Source organism: Haliotis rubra, unplaced genomic scaffold (genome assembly GCF_003918875.1).
Source record: "Haliotis rubra isolate DU_JTF1 unplaced genomic scaffold, ASM391887v1 Scf233, whole genome shotgun sequence".
Lineage (NCBI taxonomy): Eukaryota > Metazoa > Mollusca > Gastropoda > Lepetellida > Haliotidae > Haliotis > Haliotis rubra.
Window position 1 is genome coordinate 495974 of NW_025766370.1, and position 14608 is coordinate 510581.

General features: G+C 38.9%; 1 protein-coding gene across 2 annotated transcripts in view; it reads left to right on the top strand.

The window, feature by feature from the left end:
* Nucleotides 1-13747, top strand: part of LOC124278221 (hypoxanthine-guanine phosphoribosyltransferase-like) — a 35471-nt gene extending 21724 nt beyond the window's left edge. For both annotated transcript variants that reach the window (XM_046713946.1, XM_046713947.1), the window contains 5 exons: nucleotides 894-959; nucleotides 6683-6783; nucleotides 7193-7239; nucleotides 7741-7817; nucleotides 9793-13747. In XM_046713946.1, coding sequence (XP_046569902.1) covers nucleotides 894-959; nucleotides 6683-6783; nucleotides 7193-7239; nucleotides 7741-7817; nucleotides 9793-9846 — 345 coding nt within the window. In that variant the 3' untranslated portion in view covers nucleotides 9847-13747. The remainder of the gene's footprint in view (nucleotides 1-893; nucleotides 960-6682; nucleotides 6784-7192; nucleotides 7240-7740; nucleotides 7818-9792) is intronic.
* Nucleotides 13748-14608: the final 861 nt, after the last annotated feature.

The window sequence follows — 14608 nt, forward strand, 5'->3', positions numbered from 1 at the left end:
ACTCCCTCTGTTCCAAACCAGTTCCTCATCATTCTGTTTAACAGCTGCAGTCTGTGTTCGTTGAACAGCAAAATATTAACATTCACTGGTAAAAATATGAGGTTGCAGTTTGCCGTTTCAGGTTGCACCAACTCAGGTTCTAAATGCTTAAATCGAGTCCTGTAAAATGTCTTGTCCTTTGCTGGGTTCAGGGTGCCATTCCACTATCCGATCTTATCTAAGATCAATCTTAGCAAGTTACTCCAATTTTACAATCCTGTTACACCCGTTCCACTAACCGATCTCAGGCCGATCATAGCCGGTCCACATCTTACAATCCAATCCTTGCTAAGATCGAGACTGTTTCGTAAAGATAGAAAAATGTGAGGCACGAGTTGTCTCCCTTTGCATAGTTAAACAGACGATGGAAGTAGTTTTGGAACCAAGTGTAAATCTTATAGTGAAGTGAACAACTTGGTTTCTGGGGCTAGTGCATGTGAATGCTGGGTATCTGGCATAGTATGTGGCTGAACCTTGTTGATCAGTTTAAACATGGCGAGATGAGGCAACCTGCTCACATATCTAGAATCTGTGAGCGGTCTCGGAAAAACACGCTTATTGTGTAGTGCTTGCTCTTCTTCTTCACATAGAATAAGGAAAGCCGCCATTTTGGTTTCTCTATGATTGATTATAGCGATCCTAAGTTGTCATGAACTTAAGTTTACAATTGACTTGGGTAAGATCGGTTAGTGGAACGGTATGCCGATCGTAAGGTTTTGCTAAGTTTGAGATTTTAGGGGTTTACGATTGGCGTAGGGCTAAGATTGGTTGTGGAATGGCACCAATAACAAGACAGTAGACAATATACAGTTGTACATTTGATGTTTGATGACTGTAACTGGTTTCCATTTCAGAATGATATCTCAACAGGGAACATCGAGGTTATAGGGGGAGACAACCTGGCTAATCTTGAAGGAAAGGTGAGATAACTCTTACTTCTCACACTGCATGGAAGGCAGTCTCCATGACTTTACCCAATTCATCTGTTATAGTAATCACGGTTGTTGATACCTGTACTGTGTAGAAATAAAGAATGCGTGGATTTGAACTCGAAGCCAGACTCTGTTAAACTGGTGATGATCAGATTTCAGGACTTGGTTGACTTGGTTGACACATGTCATCCCATCCCATGTAGATTGATGCTCATGATTAGGACTGCACAGCATTACTGGTGTACCGGTATTTCGCAATGCACTTTTCAAACGATATGTATTGCAATATTTTTTCTGAAAACCGGTATATTGGGTTAAGAACGTGTATGAAGTTTGGGGGAGTATCTTTATGGTTTAAATTAAAATCTACACAGACTTTCATTCACAACAAATGTTTTTCTCCGTTGTTCAGTGACAAAATGGCATACTGTAACGCTATACATTGTATAGAACAGAAAAAAGAATCCCTGACTATGCAACCTACTTTTGAGATTGCTGTTATCAGAACTATAACATATATTTTTAGGGACTTACAATGTAGAAAATAGGACTGACATGCACAATTAGTGTCACTCACTGTCAAACACTAAAGTTCCCAATATATCGCAATACGTATTGCAATACGGGTACCTGAATCGCAATATATAGCAATACAATTTATTTGCCAATACACAAGCCTACTCATGGTGTCAACACTGGATTGTCTGGGGCGGTGGGGTAGCCTAGTGGTTAAGGCGTTGGCTTGTCACGCCGAAGACCCAGGTTCGATTCCCCACATGGGTACGATGTGTGAAACCCATTTCTGGTGTCCCCCGCCATGATATTGCTGGAATATTGCTAAAAGTGGCAATATCCCAGTTACTTAGATTGGTGTTCATGATGTCAATCACTGGACTGTCTGGTCCAGACTCGATTATTTACCGACCGCCGTCATGGAAAATTGCGGTGACAATCAACAAAAAAACAAAACAAACAAAAACTTAAACTGCATAAAATCATGTTTAATTATTTACTTACAAAAACTCCCAAGCTTTAAATGCTTGTATTCAAATATGGAAACAAAATTGGAAAAAAACCGAAGAATCCCCATGAGCCTTCTAGGCCACAGATAAATACTAGTCGCCATGGAAATGCATAAACTCAAGGTTATAGGACAGGTAATTCATGGATTACTTCTAATCAGCATCACTGTGACCAGAAGTGAACGGTAAAATCAACACAATCATCTTTTCGACCTTGTTTCATTAGGTACGTTGCCAGGATGAGGAAGCAAGATGTTGCAGGTCTTGGTGAATGAGATTGACCTTGCAAATCCTATTAATTACCTCCAGCTAAGTAATTGTGTACATCATTAAATCTTACTTGAAGGCTGCATCATCTCGTTAGCAGACATGGCTATTGATTGGGAAGTCTCCACAAGAGCGATGTTGTGCACTGCATGCGTGGTGTGTTTGTCATCGACGCTGATGTCGTTCGTGCAGGAGGTTTGGTAAAATATCTTGAGGTTACACAAAAACAATATTTTCCCATTGAGTTCTATACAAAATCATATTTTTTAAAATATACTAAGCCACAACAGCTATTACATGTAGTGTTGGGAATTGGTTTAAATCTCATAATTGATGATTGGTTCATTACAACCGATCAATCATTGAAAATAATTGGTTAGCGTCATTTATTAAAGTAATCTGGTTATGTTTGTTAATGCACAATAAATAAAGAAAAACATGTAGTTCTTTTCGGGTTTTTCAAATTGCACAAAATGCATTTGCAAATTTCACATCTTTAAAGGATGACTAGTATGTTAGGAACATGAACTTCATGGAGTCTTTAAAATATATTCAATCATGAATTGGAAGAGCTTGTAGTGCTAATGAAATGTAACAGACAAAACCAACCTTGTGAAAAAATATTGTTATTGCAAACAAGTGTTCCAAAATTGTTTGTGTTCGATGAGAAAACATGATCGATTGCTTGATCATCTAGTCATTAAGCGACCAATCTACGATTATTTTAATTAATCGGACCACCACTAATTACATGTACATGTGTACATAGTCTGGCCTTAAAGAAGCAATGAAAATATAAAAACATGACCACCTCAGTCAACACCTTTTACGAGTACAGGAAGCTACCGGTAAACAGACCTACCCCAGTTCCGCACAAAATGTCAACCGCTTGAAAATACCTGGTGACATCCTGCAAACATGTGAACAAGACAGCACTATATATTAAAAAATATGGTTAGTTTCAGTTACTGGATGGATGTACATTTAAAAAACACTAAACTCTTACACAGAATCGTCCAATCACAGCTGTCAGGTGATTCAGTCTGCACTGAAGGCTCCCTACGAAAAGTGCTTGTTAAACAACAGAATCTGATTTGGTGTAGTGAATCCTTGACTATCCAGACATAGCCAATTCTCTAATAATTACGTTTCTGTAAGAATCGAGGGCATGGGTGAACTGTGGCTTAGTCTCTGATTATATATAATTCTGACAAAACAAATAAGTGAATGGCTTCCATGTAAATTGAAAAGGAGCCCCAGTGAGCTGTGAGATTGAGGAAATCTAGACTTGCTTCATTAAGGGGTTTAGCATTGTAGAAGGGACTTGGTGGAAGGGAAAATAATGTGGCTCAGGGACTGTGAGATGAACCAGGGATTTGATGGTTCAGTTGTCTTAGTTGCTGCAATTCACTTTTATCAGAAAGTATTTGGTCATAGGAGAAAACCAATTATACCCAATTTTCACATCCTGACCAAACCTCATGAAGCATCATAAAATCTCCTGACTGGTCCTGTTACGTGAGGCATTTCCCACACATACACAAGTCTCTGAGATGATTATGATTAGTTTAACTGATACTTTCGAGATAATGTATGAATAAAAAGAACAGTTTGTTCGTATAGTCTGTGTATCCAGACTTGCCTGTTTAAAGGGCTTAGCATTCAGTTCAAGGCTAGAAAATCCTAAGCATAGCTTGTTAAAAATTTGTTAAAATTTGGAAATATGAATATTATTGTGTATCTGTTGTGATGCAATACATATACAGAGATGCCAACCCTAGTTTTAAAAGCCCAATTAGTATTTTGGCCCAAAACTGATGCAAAAATTAGTATTTTTTTCCAAAATTAGTATTAACTTTTTCAAAGAATATATAGCTGTTCTAACAACTTGTTATTATCCCCGCGTCCATATGTCCGTGTGTCCGTGCACATTTGTCTTTTCCGAGCAAAACCGTTTAATATTTCTTCACCAAACTGACCCGTGAAGGTCCGGGTTAGAATATTGATCTTCAGTAACCCATGCTTGTTGTAAGAGGCTTACTTAACGGTATCGGGGTGGTCAGGCTCGCACTGACTTGGTTGACACATGTCATCGGTTCCCAATTAAGTAGATCGATGCTCATGTTGTTGATCACTGGATTGTCTGGTCCAGACTCGATTATTTACAGGCCGCCGCCATATAGCTGGAATATTGCTGAGTGTGGCGTGAAACTAGACTCAATTACTCACTTCTTCACAAAACTTTGCAAATACATACATCTGGTGGTGTACTGGTGCTTTTGATAGTTTTGGAATTTTGAATAAAATATTTTTGGCATTTCCAAGGCAACAACTTTGACTTAGACTGAAATTGGTGGTAGTGCTCTTTTCTGGAGCAGAACTCAAAAACCGTTCATTATTTCTTCACCAAACCTGGTGCATAGATTGGTCTAGTGGTGTACTGGTGCCTTTTGGTAGTGTTGGTATTCTGAATTAAATATTTTTGGCATTTCCATGGCAACAACTTTGACTTAGACTGAAATTGGTGGTAGTGCTCTTTTCCTCGAGCAGAACTCTAAAATCGTTCACTATTTCTTCACCAAACTTGGCACATAGATTTGTCTGGTGGTGTACTGGTGCCTTTTGGTAGTTTTGGATTTCTGAATAAAGTATCTTTTGACTTAGACTGAAACTGGTGGTAGTGCTCCTTTCTGGAGCAGAACTTTAAAACCTTTCAATACTCTCCTTCCACTTTTCTATATACACACCTAAATATTTGACATAATCATAACTTCGTAGACATAATCATGAAGAGTATTTTGCCATTGCGGGGGGATATTGATGACTTTGTCTTCTTGTTAACATAGGACCCACCTAAATCAGTAGTAGGTATCCACATATAGCTTGATACTGAATAAAATGTGGTTGAAATGTATTGTGTTTGGTACGCCTACTATTTGATAATTTAATTTAATGTATTTAAAAAAAATTGTACATTGATACTGTTATCGTAAGTCGCTATTATGTTGTGTTGTTTTTTCGTGATCTAATGTGATAAAATCGTATGGGTTGGCATTTCTGCATACTTTTCTGAATCCATTCCATATACATGTATACTGGCTGCACATTTCTCGGTAAAAACCCTTTGAAAGTATCATTCTGTACAACTTGTTGGTGTATGAATTTAAGAAATACACTTGGCTCTACCACCATGTATAGTGTAATAAAACACACTTTTGCCCTGAACTATTATAGTTAAAGCCTTTCGGACGGGCGGCTTCCGTCCGTGCTTTAACGCTATAATAGTTCAGGGCGAAAAGTGTGTTTTATTACACTATACATGGTGGTAGGGCTGAAGTGTATTTCTTCTAAGATGCCATATTTAATACTTTCTAAGGATAATTACGATTAATTTAAGGCAGAAAACAAGCGACGGTGTCGGTGACCTAAATTAAGAATCAATCCTCGCACAGGGCTAACTGGTGCGCTGTTCTATTGATGTGTCAGGCCCCCTCGTTAAGACGAACGTTACCAGAAAAACAAATGATAACAGTTTGATGACGGTTTACGTTCGGATTAAATATCTTCTCTGAATTATTTTAAGTACATCTGTAATTAACGTAAACCATATGGGCAATATGAACGTTGCATTTCTACTACCAGCGTAAGTTTAGATCAGTACATCCAGAGGAAGTTGAGTAGTCAAAGCGACATTCCACAATTGCATTGTGGGAATGTAAACATTACGAACGTTACCGTGTCGCTGAAAACTTGTGAGTCGAAATGACACATTTTAACCGTCGTAAAACATAAACGTAATGTTTCCACCAGTGATGTTAGCTGCGTGAAGCAACAGCAAACCAAGAAACTGGATGCAACGTGTAGTTTACTGTAGGAGGCCGATGCAGTGATGACAACTGACATGCATCGTGGCGCCGCTTACATTGTGACGTAATGTAAAATGGTTCGATTCACGAGGGGCACACTAGAATGGCGCGGTGTGACGGATAACGCATTCAATTGTTACGTCATCAAAAACTATACCTTTATTGTCTGATAATGTATTTTTTCGATTGTTCTAACCGCTAGGCATCTTAGAATCACTCATAAACTCATTCATGAACTTATTCTTACATGAACCTGTGAAAATCCAGGTTCGAATTGTTCTTAAGTAAATCGTCCATGTTGTAGGAGGTGACAAATGGGATCGGTGGTCATGTCTGTAGACCTTGTTCATGCATGTCATCATATCCCAGGTGCCTAGATTGATGCTCATGATGTCAATCACTGGATTGTCTGGTCCAGGCTCTCTAATTAACAGATTGCTGTCTTACTGGTAGAATTGCTGAATGTGGCATTAAAACCAAACATTCAGTCATGATATTTAGGCAGGATCAAAATTATCCCTTGTGGTAGTGACCTTGACATTGTTCTATGTTTCAGAATGTGTTGGTGGTGGAGGATATCATCGACACAGGCGGCACGATGACGCAACTGCTGGCACTTCTGAAGGAAGTCAAGCCCAAGTCTGTCCGAGTGGCAAGGTAACGTACAGTAGAGGTAGAAAGTTACCTCAGATGTTTGCTAAAGGATGCAGGGAGAGGGTCTGGTGTAACCTAGGGGTTAAAGTGTTCACTTATCACGTCAAAGATGAGGTTCCATTTACAGACCGCCACTGAGACCGGCATTAAACAACAAACAGACCTACCATATACTGATTCCGATGTGTAGAGCAGAGGGTGATAGATGACACACAGGAACTAGTGTTAATGTGATGTTGCAGGTTCCTCACCAGGCTGTGGTTGATGTAGATGTTGTTGTTGATGTAGATGCTGTTGTTGATGTAGATGTTGTGGTTGATGTAGATGCTGTGGTTGATGTAGATGCTGTGGTTGATGTAGATGCTGTGGTTGATGTAGATGCTGTGGTTGATGTAGATGTGTTGTGTTGCAGTTTGCTGGTCAAGCGGACGCCCAGGAGTGTAGGATACAGGCCAGACTGTAAGTTCACATTCTACCTGAATTTTAACTGCAGAATATTTGTTAAATTTCAATCTCTTGCTAAACTTGCAACAATCACCAGTAACTGAGGGAAAGGTATAAATCCGGCAAGGGAGCCATGAAGGAAACAGAGGTACCGTAAATCCCCATGGCCCTTAGCATGGTGGCCTTACCTATCTTGCTGGCGATCAGTAGCCCCATTTAACTTTGTATCTTGCTCCAATATTCAGATATGCATTTTTTCTATGACTAGTTTTAAACATTTTGGTATATATTGCTGGTCCTTCGATGGCAGATGTTATGTAGACATAGTAATAGTAAAGCTTGTTCCAGTCACAAGATGGCTGAAATATTGCCGATGTGATTTTACATTTTCATTCATTCACTCACTCACTCACTCACTGATGATTCTTTTCACTGCCAATCAATTTCACTGTTAATTAGCTATTGATCCATCTGTAATTACCTTGTTTCTGTCTAATCATGACGTGTGTATTTCAGATGTGGGCTTTGAAGTTCCAGACAAGTTTGTCGTAGGCTACTCTTTGGACTTTAACGAGTACTTCAGAGATCTTAGTGTAAGATGGCTTCTACATACATTGTTATATGTGAACTGCTCAAGTGGTATCATGTATAAGGTGACATGTCTTGAGAAAGCATCCACCTCTTAATGCCTTGTATATTTCACTTGCAAGCGATCTTAAGGTTATCTCCCAATTGACAGACATCCATTTGACGGACAGTCAGTTGATAGACACTAAACTAGAAGGTTAATTAGGGTAACACCTACGGGGTATAATGGAACAGTGCACTGTCTAGTGAGTAGAGTAAGGTGAGCCTGAAACAGGTTCTTTACTGAGAAGTTTGATTGTGTGTAAACAGAACTTTGTTGAGATTAAATGTACATGGTTGGCTAAAATTATTGGAGTTTCTTAACTCATAACCTGTCCCGTTGCCTACTACAGGTGGGAGTAAATCCTGAAGAAAAACTGGTGTTGTCTTGTTTGGTAGGAACTTTAATTTCGAGAAATGCTCCAATCATTTTAGATGTCATTTTGACAATGTTTTCAATATGATAATGCCAACTCCCGTTAGACGAGAAGGTTAAACCGATATGTTTATGAGAACAACTCTTTTTTTCAAAATTTAAATTCATGTCTTTTCGGCCATCTTTCAAAGTAAATAATATAGTTTCATTTTTCTTCTTGCGTTTTTGGGCGGTGGGGTAGCCTAGTGGTTAAAGCGTTGGCTCGTCACGTCAAAGACCTGGGTTCGAATCCCCACATGGGTACAATGTGTGAAGCCCATTTCTGGTGTCCCCGGCCGTGATGTTGCTGGAATATTGCTAAAAGCGGTGTAAAACCAAACTCAGTCAGTCTTGCGTTTTTTATTTTGACTATTCCATTATAATGTGTAGGTAACGGGTAGTAGCTAATCTGTTCATTGAACCGTAATTGTTGTTGTTTTAAGGCGTCTGCGAACTGCCTGTCTGCGTAATGGGAGGACACCGATCTTAACGTTAAGATATAGAATTACTCTTGAATCTTGGGGTGTGGGTGTGGGTTGTGGGGGTGGGGTGTAGCCTAATGTTTTAAGCGTCCACTCGTCACGCTGAAGACCCGGGTTCGATTCCCCACATGGGTACAATGTGTGAAGCCCATTTCTGGTGTCCCCCTGCAGTGATATTGCTGGAATATTGTAAAATTGGTGTAAGACCATTCTCACTCAGTCACTCACCATCTCACTATAATCTTGGGTTTGATTCCCAAATTTGATCAAACCATGATCCTGGGTTTAGTGTCCGTTCTTAATTTATAGCTTGGGATAATGGGGGATATTGATTTTGTACATGACATGCATGACCATAATGCATAATGCATGACCATGATGAACTCAAAGGCAACATTGTATTGTTTGGGCATGAACATGGTTTGCCAGAAGTATTCCGACTTTCATAGGGGCGATGGGGTAGCCTAGTGGTGTAAGCGTTTGCTCGTCACGCCGAAGGCCCGGATTCGATTCCCCACATGGGTACAACTTGTGAAGCCCATTTCTAGTGTCCCCCACCGTGATATTGCTGGAATATTGCTAAAAATGGCGTAAGACCATACTCAGCCAGTCAGCCAGCCGACTTTCATATGATAAACTTTTGGGACCAAATGGTCGGACCAAAGAACAGTTTGATATATCCATCAGTTTCTTGTAGTGCTTGTTTTTTTCTCATAGTCATAGTTTAATATAACTGATGTACTGTCCAGAGCATTGTAATCACCTCCGTGGTCATATAGGTAGAGTTCCTGCTCAGTGAGTGAGTGAGTTTAGTTTTACGCCACACTCAGCAATATTCCAGCTATATGGTGGCGGTCTGTAAATAATTGAGTCTGGACCAGACAATCCAGTGATCAACAGCATGACCATCGATCCCGTTAGTCGCCTCTTCGACTGGGATGCGATGACGGTCAACCAAGTCAGCGAGTCTGACCGTCCGTCATTTCAGTAGATGTCCTACTTTTTAAAGAATTGCTGTTTTAAATTATTTTTCTTCTATTACAGCATATCTGTGTCATCAATGACAATGGCATCAGCAAATACTCGGTGAAGAGATAGGCTAGAGGGCAGCCATATTGTTTTCTACAGCAGCAGATAAGGGGAGATCATTCCAGTCTTGACATCTCAGGTCTGCAGTGTGACACTCAACACATCCTACGACAATTTGTTCTGTTTATTGAAACATTTGTTTTCGATAAATGGTTATAAAGACATTATATGTACTTTATATGTACATTATGTGAATTAAGAAGATGATATTATCCAAATTGATGAAACAGGTTTTAGCTGTTCAAGATCTGTTACAATGTGGCATAATTTGTTTATGGCTTATGTATCCAATCCAAAGGATAAAAGATCTACGTTGCAGCAGTTCTTTCTTTTCTGTACCTGTAACTGAAATTAGTGTTTGTTTGTTGAACTTTATATGTTGTTGTCTTTGTGACTATTTCATGCATCCTCAATAATCTCCAGGTTATACGTTCCGATAAATCCCGACTAGTACCCAGGATGCATCTACGGCTTGGTCTGATAATTTCATTACCTCCCTTTACTGGCTCCACTTTCTCACAGTAGCCAATCAGATAAGCCATTACAACCGAGCTTGCCAGTGATGGTTTGCTTGCTGTGTGACTCAGATTTAGGAAAAAAACATTCAGATTTTCCTGATCGGGAGTCATCTTTTCTATGTTGAAGCGAGAACACATCCTATTGAAGTCAATTATTTTGGCCCCCATTACTATTTACTGAAGAAGCGGAAGTGAGTTGTGATAGAAACCTTGTGACTGGTACGCTCAATTTACCAGCACAGGCACCTGATTGGATAAAAAGCCAAGAAAGGGAGGTAATGAAATTATCGGGCTGAGCTTAGACGCATCCAGGGTACTAGTGGAGATGTACTAGTGTACCCTTGAGATTATCCTGGATGATTCTAATGATGCATTTGAATAAATGTGGTTCGTTTTTGGAAAACATATTTTGATAAAGTAATCTTGGGCTCTTTCTGTGAGTGACCATGCTATAAGTATCATCTATATTCAAGAGTTGGGGGTTACAAGAGTTTAAATGTCTAGGTTACTTTAAAGATGGTGACTGGATTCAAAACTCTTTTTGTAAAATCTCTTCAAGTTTTATTCTGATCCAGGGTCCATATGAAACATGAAAGGTATTTCTGCCAATTTTCTGTGAAGCAATGTCTCCTGGTCTCTTAATCTGACACTAGCAAAAATCTCCATAGTCTAGTTGTATTCTACCATAAATCATTTTCTTTAACCTTTGGTCTGAAACAAGCCTGATTTTGTTTTGGAGACATTTTACTGTAGAGATATACAATAAATATTGCAAACATGAATTAAACACCTCCTGCATCATTTGATCTCATGCATGGCTTTGTTGGTTTGTGTGTGTGTGTGTGTGTGTGTGTGTGTGAGAGAGACAGAGTAAGAGTAAATGACCCCCCTAAAAATTATGTACAAAGTAAGTTACCACCTTGCATGTCCTGTTTTTTTATCAGTGACAACATCCCCCTCCCCATCCCATAATTTGTAAGCATGTTTTAAACATGTTTTTATGTACAAAATTGCTGACACCCCCCACCCCCAAAAGTACATGTGTACAGAATGGATGACCCCTCCTTAAGATCATCATCACCCCACTAGCCATAATTTGTGAACGGTCCCTAATGATATCATCCTTGATTTTCTTGTGCAAGTTGTTAAATTGATGTCAATTATGAAAACTGGGATTAGTACAAACATAGACCATTCAGCCCTATTTCACCTAGACACAAGATTTTCAGTGTTTTGTGTTCAGTGTCCCACTGCCATGGTGTAATTTAGAACTTATCTCACTCACTGAATCACTCAGTTGCCAATTGTAATTATTTTTGTTTAATAAGCATTTCACAACTATTTCATCATCCACTAAAACATTATGAGGTCTCTATGCAGAGTTGCTTCCCTTTGGAGTGCCAAAAATCCTGTGAGTAGGTTTCGATCTCTGGTTCTGCTGGTAATGTTTCTAGGTTGCCGGTATCAAACCCTACTGGGGGTGTGACCAAAATGGTAAGTGTCAAACACCGGCATCACCACATACTTTTCTCCCACGCCAGTCTGCCCCAAAGTTCTAAAAAGGAAATACTAGTCAAAGTGGTGGTAAAGCAAATCCACATACTAGCTCACTCACACTAACTCGCATTTATCTGTGACTATGTAGTAACAGTAAAGGTGCTATTTCAGTGTTTATTAAAAATGATTCAAGGGCATTTATTTTTACAGCTACTTTGATGTACAATACCAACTGTCTCCATGGTAACTCAACCTCCTTATCATAACATTATGCCCTATAATGTTTCTACATATGTTGTGTATTCAAAGAAAAATATAGTCAGTCATCAACAGAAGAAACTGTCATCACATCTGCATTTGTCGTGTTGTGATTTCTACAACTCTAAATTCCTCTCTGAAAGAATGAATGTAAACTGGTATAAAGATTCCTAAGATGTTCTTCCGTTTTAATAGTAAAGGAACCAACAAGCTAATTATTTGGATTCTTCCTGGCACTTCTCGTGATTCTCAAAAGGTCATGATGATATGTCTGATTTGTATTTGTTTTTAAGATATTTGTGTTTGAAATATAAATTACATTGAGATGTGAATTTCACATACTTAAAGCATGATCAGTATTTCAGGGTTTGTGTAACTATGTTCCTTGTGAATACATAGGTCATGATGTAGCAGTGTTTGCTATTATCTGCTATGTAATGACTCCGATATATGGAATGTTACATAAGTTCTCTTTAGATACCAAATTTACAAAACGAAAGTGAACTTCTATTGTAGCTAACTAAGCAAAACCAAGTTCAGATGCAAAAGGCTTTTCATGAGTTTTGTAAAATTTTATAAACAATGAGAACGAGTTTGGGATTGTATTTCTTACCCACATTTTAAGTAGAATTTTTATGCGTGTAATTATTTTGAACTGTTTGAGAGGCATTCTAGATGTTGTAAGTAATAGGAATGACAGGTTTTATGGATGATCAACTTTTATTGTACAATAGCTTATGCGTTTGGTAGAGATATTCGCACCGCTTTCATGGTTATCTCTACCAAAACGTTGCTATTGCACAATAAAGAAGTTGATCAACCATAAAGTCTTGTCTTTCCTGTATTGTTTTGTCTTGTGTCCACGACCTGAAACTGGTTTGAGAAAGAGTGACTAGGTGTAGTGACCATGATTATCCAATCAAGTGCTCGAATCGGGATCAACCCTATATGACAGAGGTCAACCTTGTACATCACATATGTGTCATACGAGTTTTGTTTCATAATGTCTATTTGATGTAATAAGCACTTCAGGTGCCTTGAAAATTGACAAAGAAGAGCTTAGGAAACACAAATTCTTTTGTGGAGTTGTAAAGAAGAAGGCTATTGTGAATTCAGGGTCTTAAACAATAATATCGATATCAGATATATTGTAATTTTTTATGTTTGTATTTTGTTAATTTGATTTCACAATAGTCATTTTTACACTATAATACTGTTATTAATGGAAACAAATATGTACCTGCATGTATGATGAAATAACATGGCCATTTACCGGTAGGCATAATATGTTGTGATGCAGGTGGCCAAGTTGACTCGGCACTGCTATTTACAGTTATGTCCCTTAGGGATGCTAGGATCCTGTTGTAGTGGGTTCAATCCCAGATTTTATTTAGGTTTCAAGGTTTCTTTCCACCATACCTATGCATTTGGGTTTGGCCACAGCAGAAAGGTGTTACACCTTCTTCTCTATGGGATTTCCTCAAGCTGGCAAGCTGTCTTCAAAACAGCCCAAATCTCAACTCCTGCATCTTGATTGTGTTAGAGAGCAAAGAGACTTTTTGAAAAATTCATGATATTAGTTGATGTATTTTTGCAAATGTCACACAGCTATGTGGGAATAAAAAATATATCATGTACCGAAAGTGCTTTAAATTTTTTAGTTGTATTTGGGGATGATGTATCCTTCATCAGTTCATGAGTGAGTGAGTATGGTTTTAGGCGCTTTTAGCAATATTCCCACAATATCATGGGGGCAACCAGAAATGGGATTCACACATTTATGTCCCACGTGGGGAACTGAACCCGGTCTTTGGCATGATGAACGCTTTAACCACTAGGCTACCCCACAACCCCATTAATGCATGATAATACTGTCTTTTGAAAAATGTTATTCAGTAACCATGTATTCCATAGTGAGTAAGTATGAAGAAGGTGGCCACCATGATTGGTGACTTTACCTGACAAGGTAGGAAGCCAGTTCTCTGTGTCTTAATGAACTTGGTTGAAAATGCACCAAGTTTCATTTTTCTCGTTTTAATGAAAGTTTACTCTGTTATTTATCACTTACCCTACACTGTGGGCAGGTAGCTGAGTGGTTGAAGTCTTGCTTGTCAGGCTAAAGACTTGGTTCAATTCTCCGTATGTGCAGGCTAAGTAAACTTAGGTTCGGTATTGTTCGTTACACTGCTGAGTCTAACAAACCCTAGTAGAAGGTCTCGTCAGCTAACCTTTGAGCCCTATGACCGTCCAATTAAATGCGAGATGGCCGAACGGATTTAACCCATCAGACAACGGCTACTGTTTATGGTTCGGCGGGACTTCCAACATTCACCGGTCACCGACACTGATCTCTCAACAAACGAAAATCCACGTAAAACACAGATATTTGACCTGCAGTATATACGCCTAGGGCTTTCTGATGACATGGTTACCATAGCTAATATTTCCGCAAGCTGACATGCTTGACTATTGACCAATGTGAAGCCCATTTCCGGTGT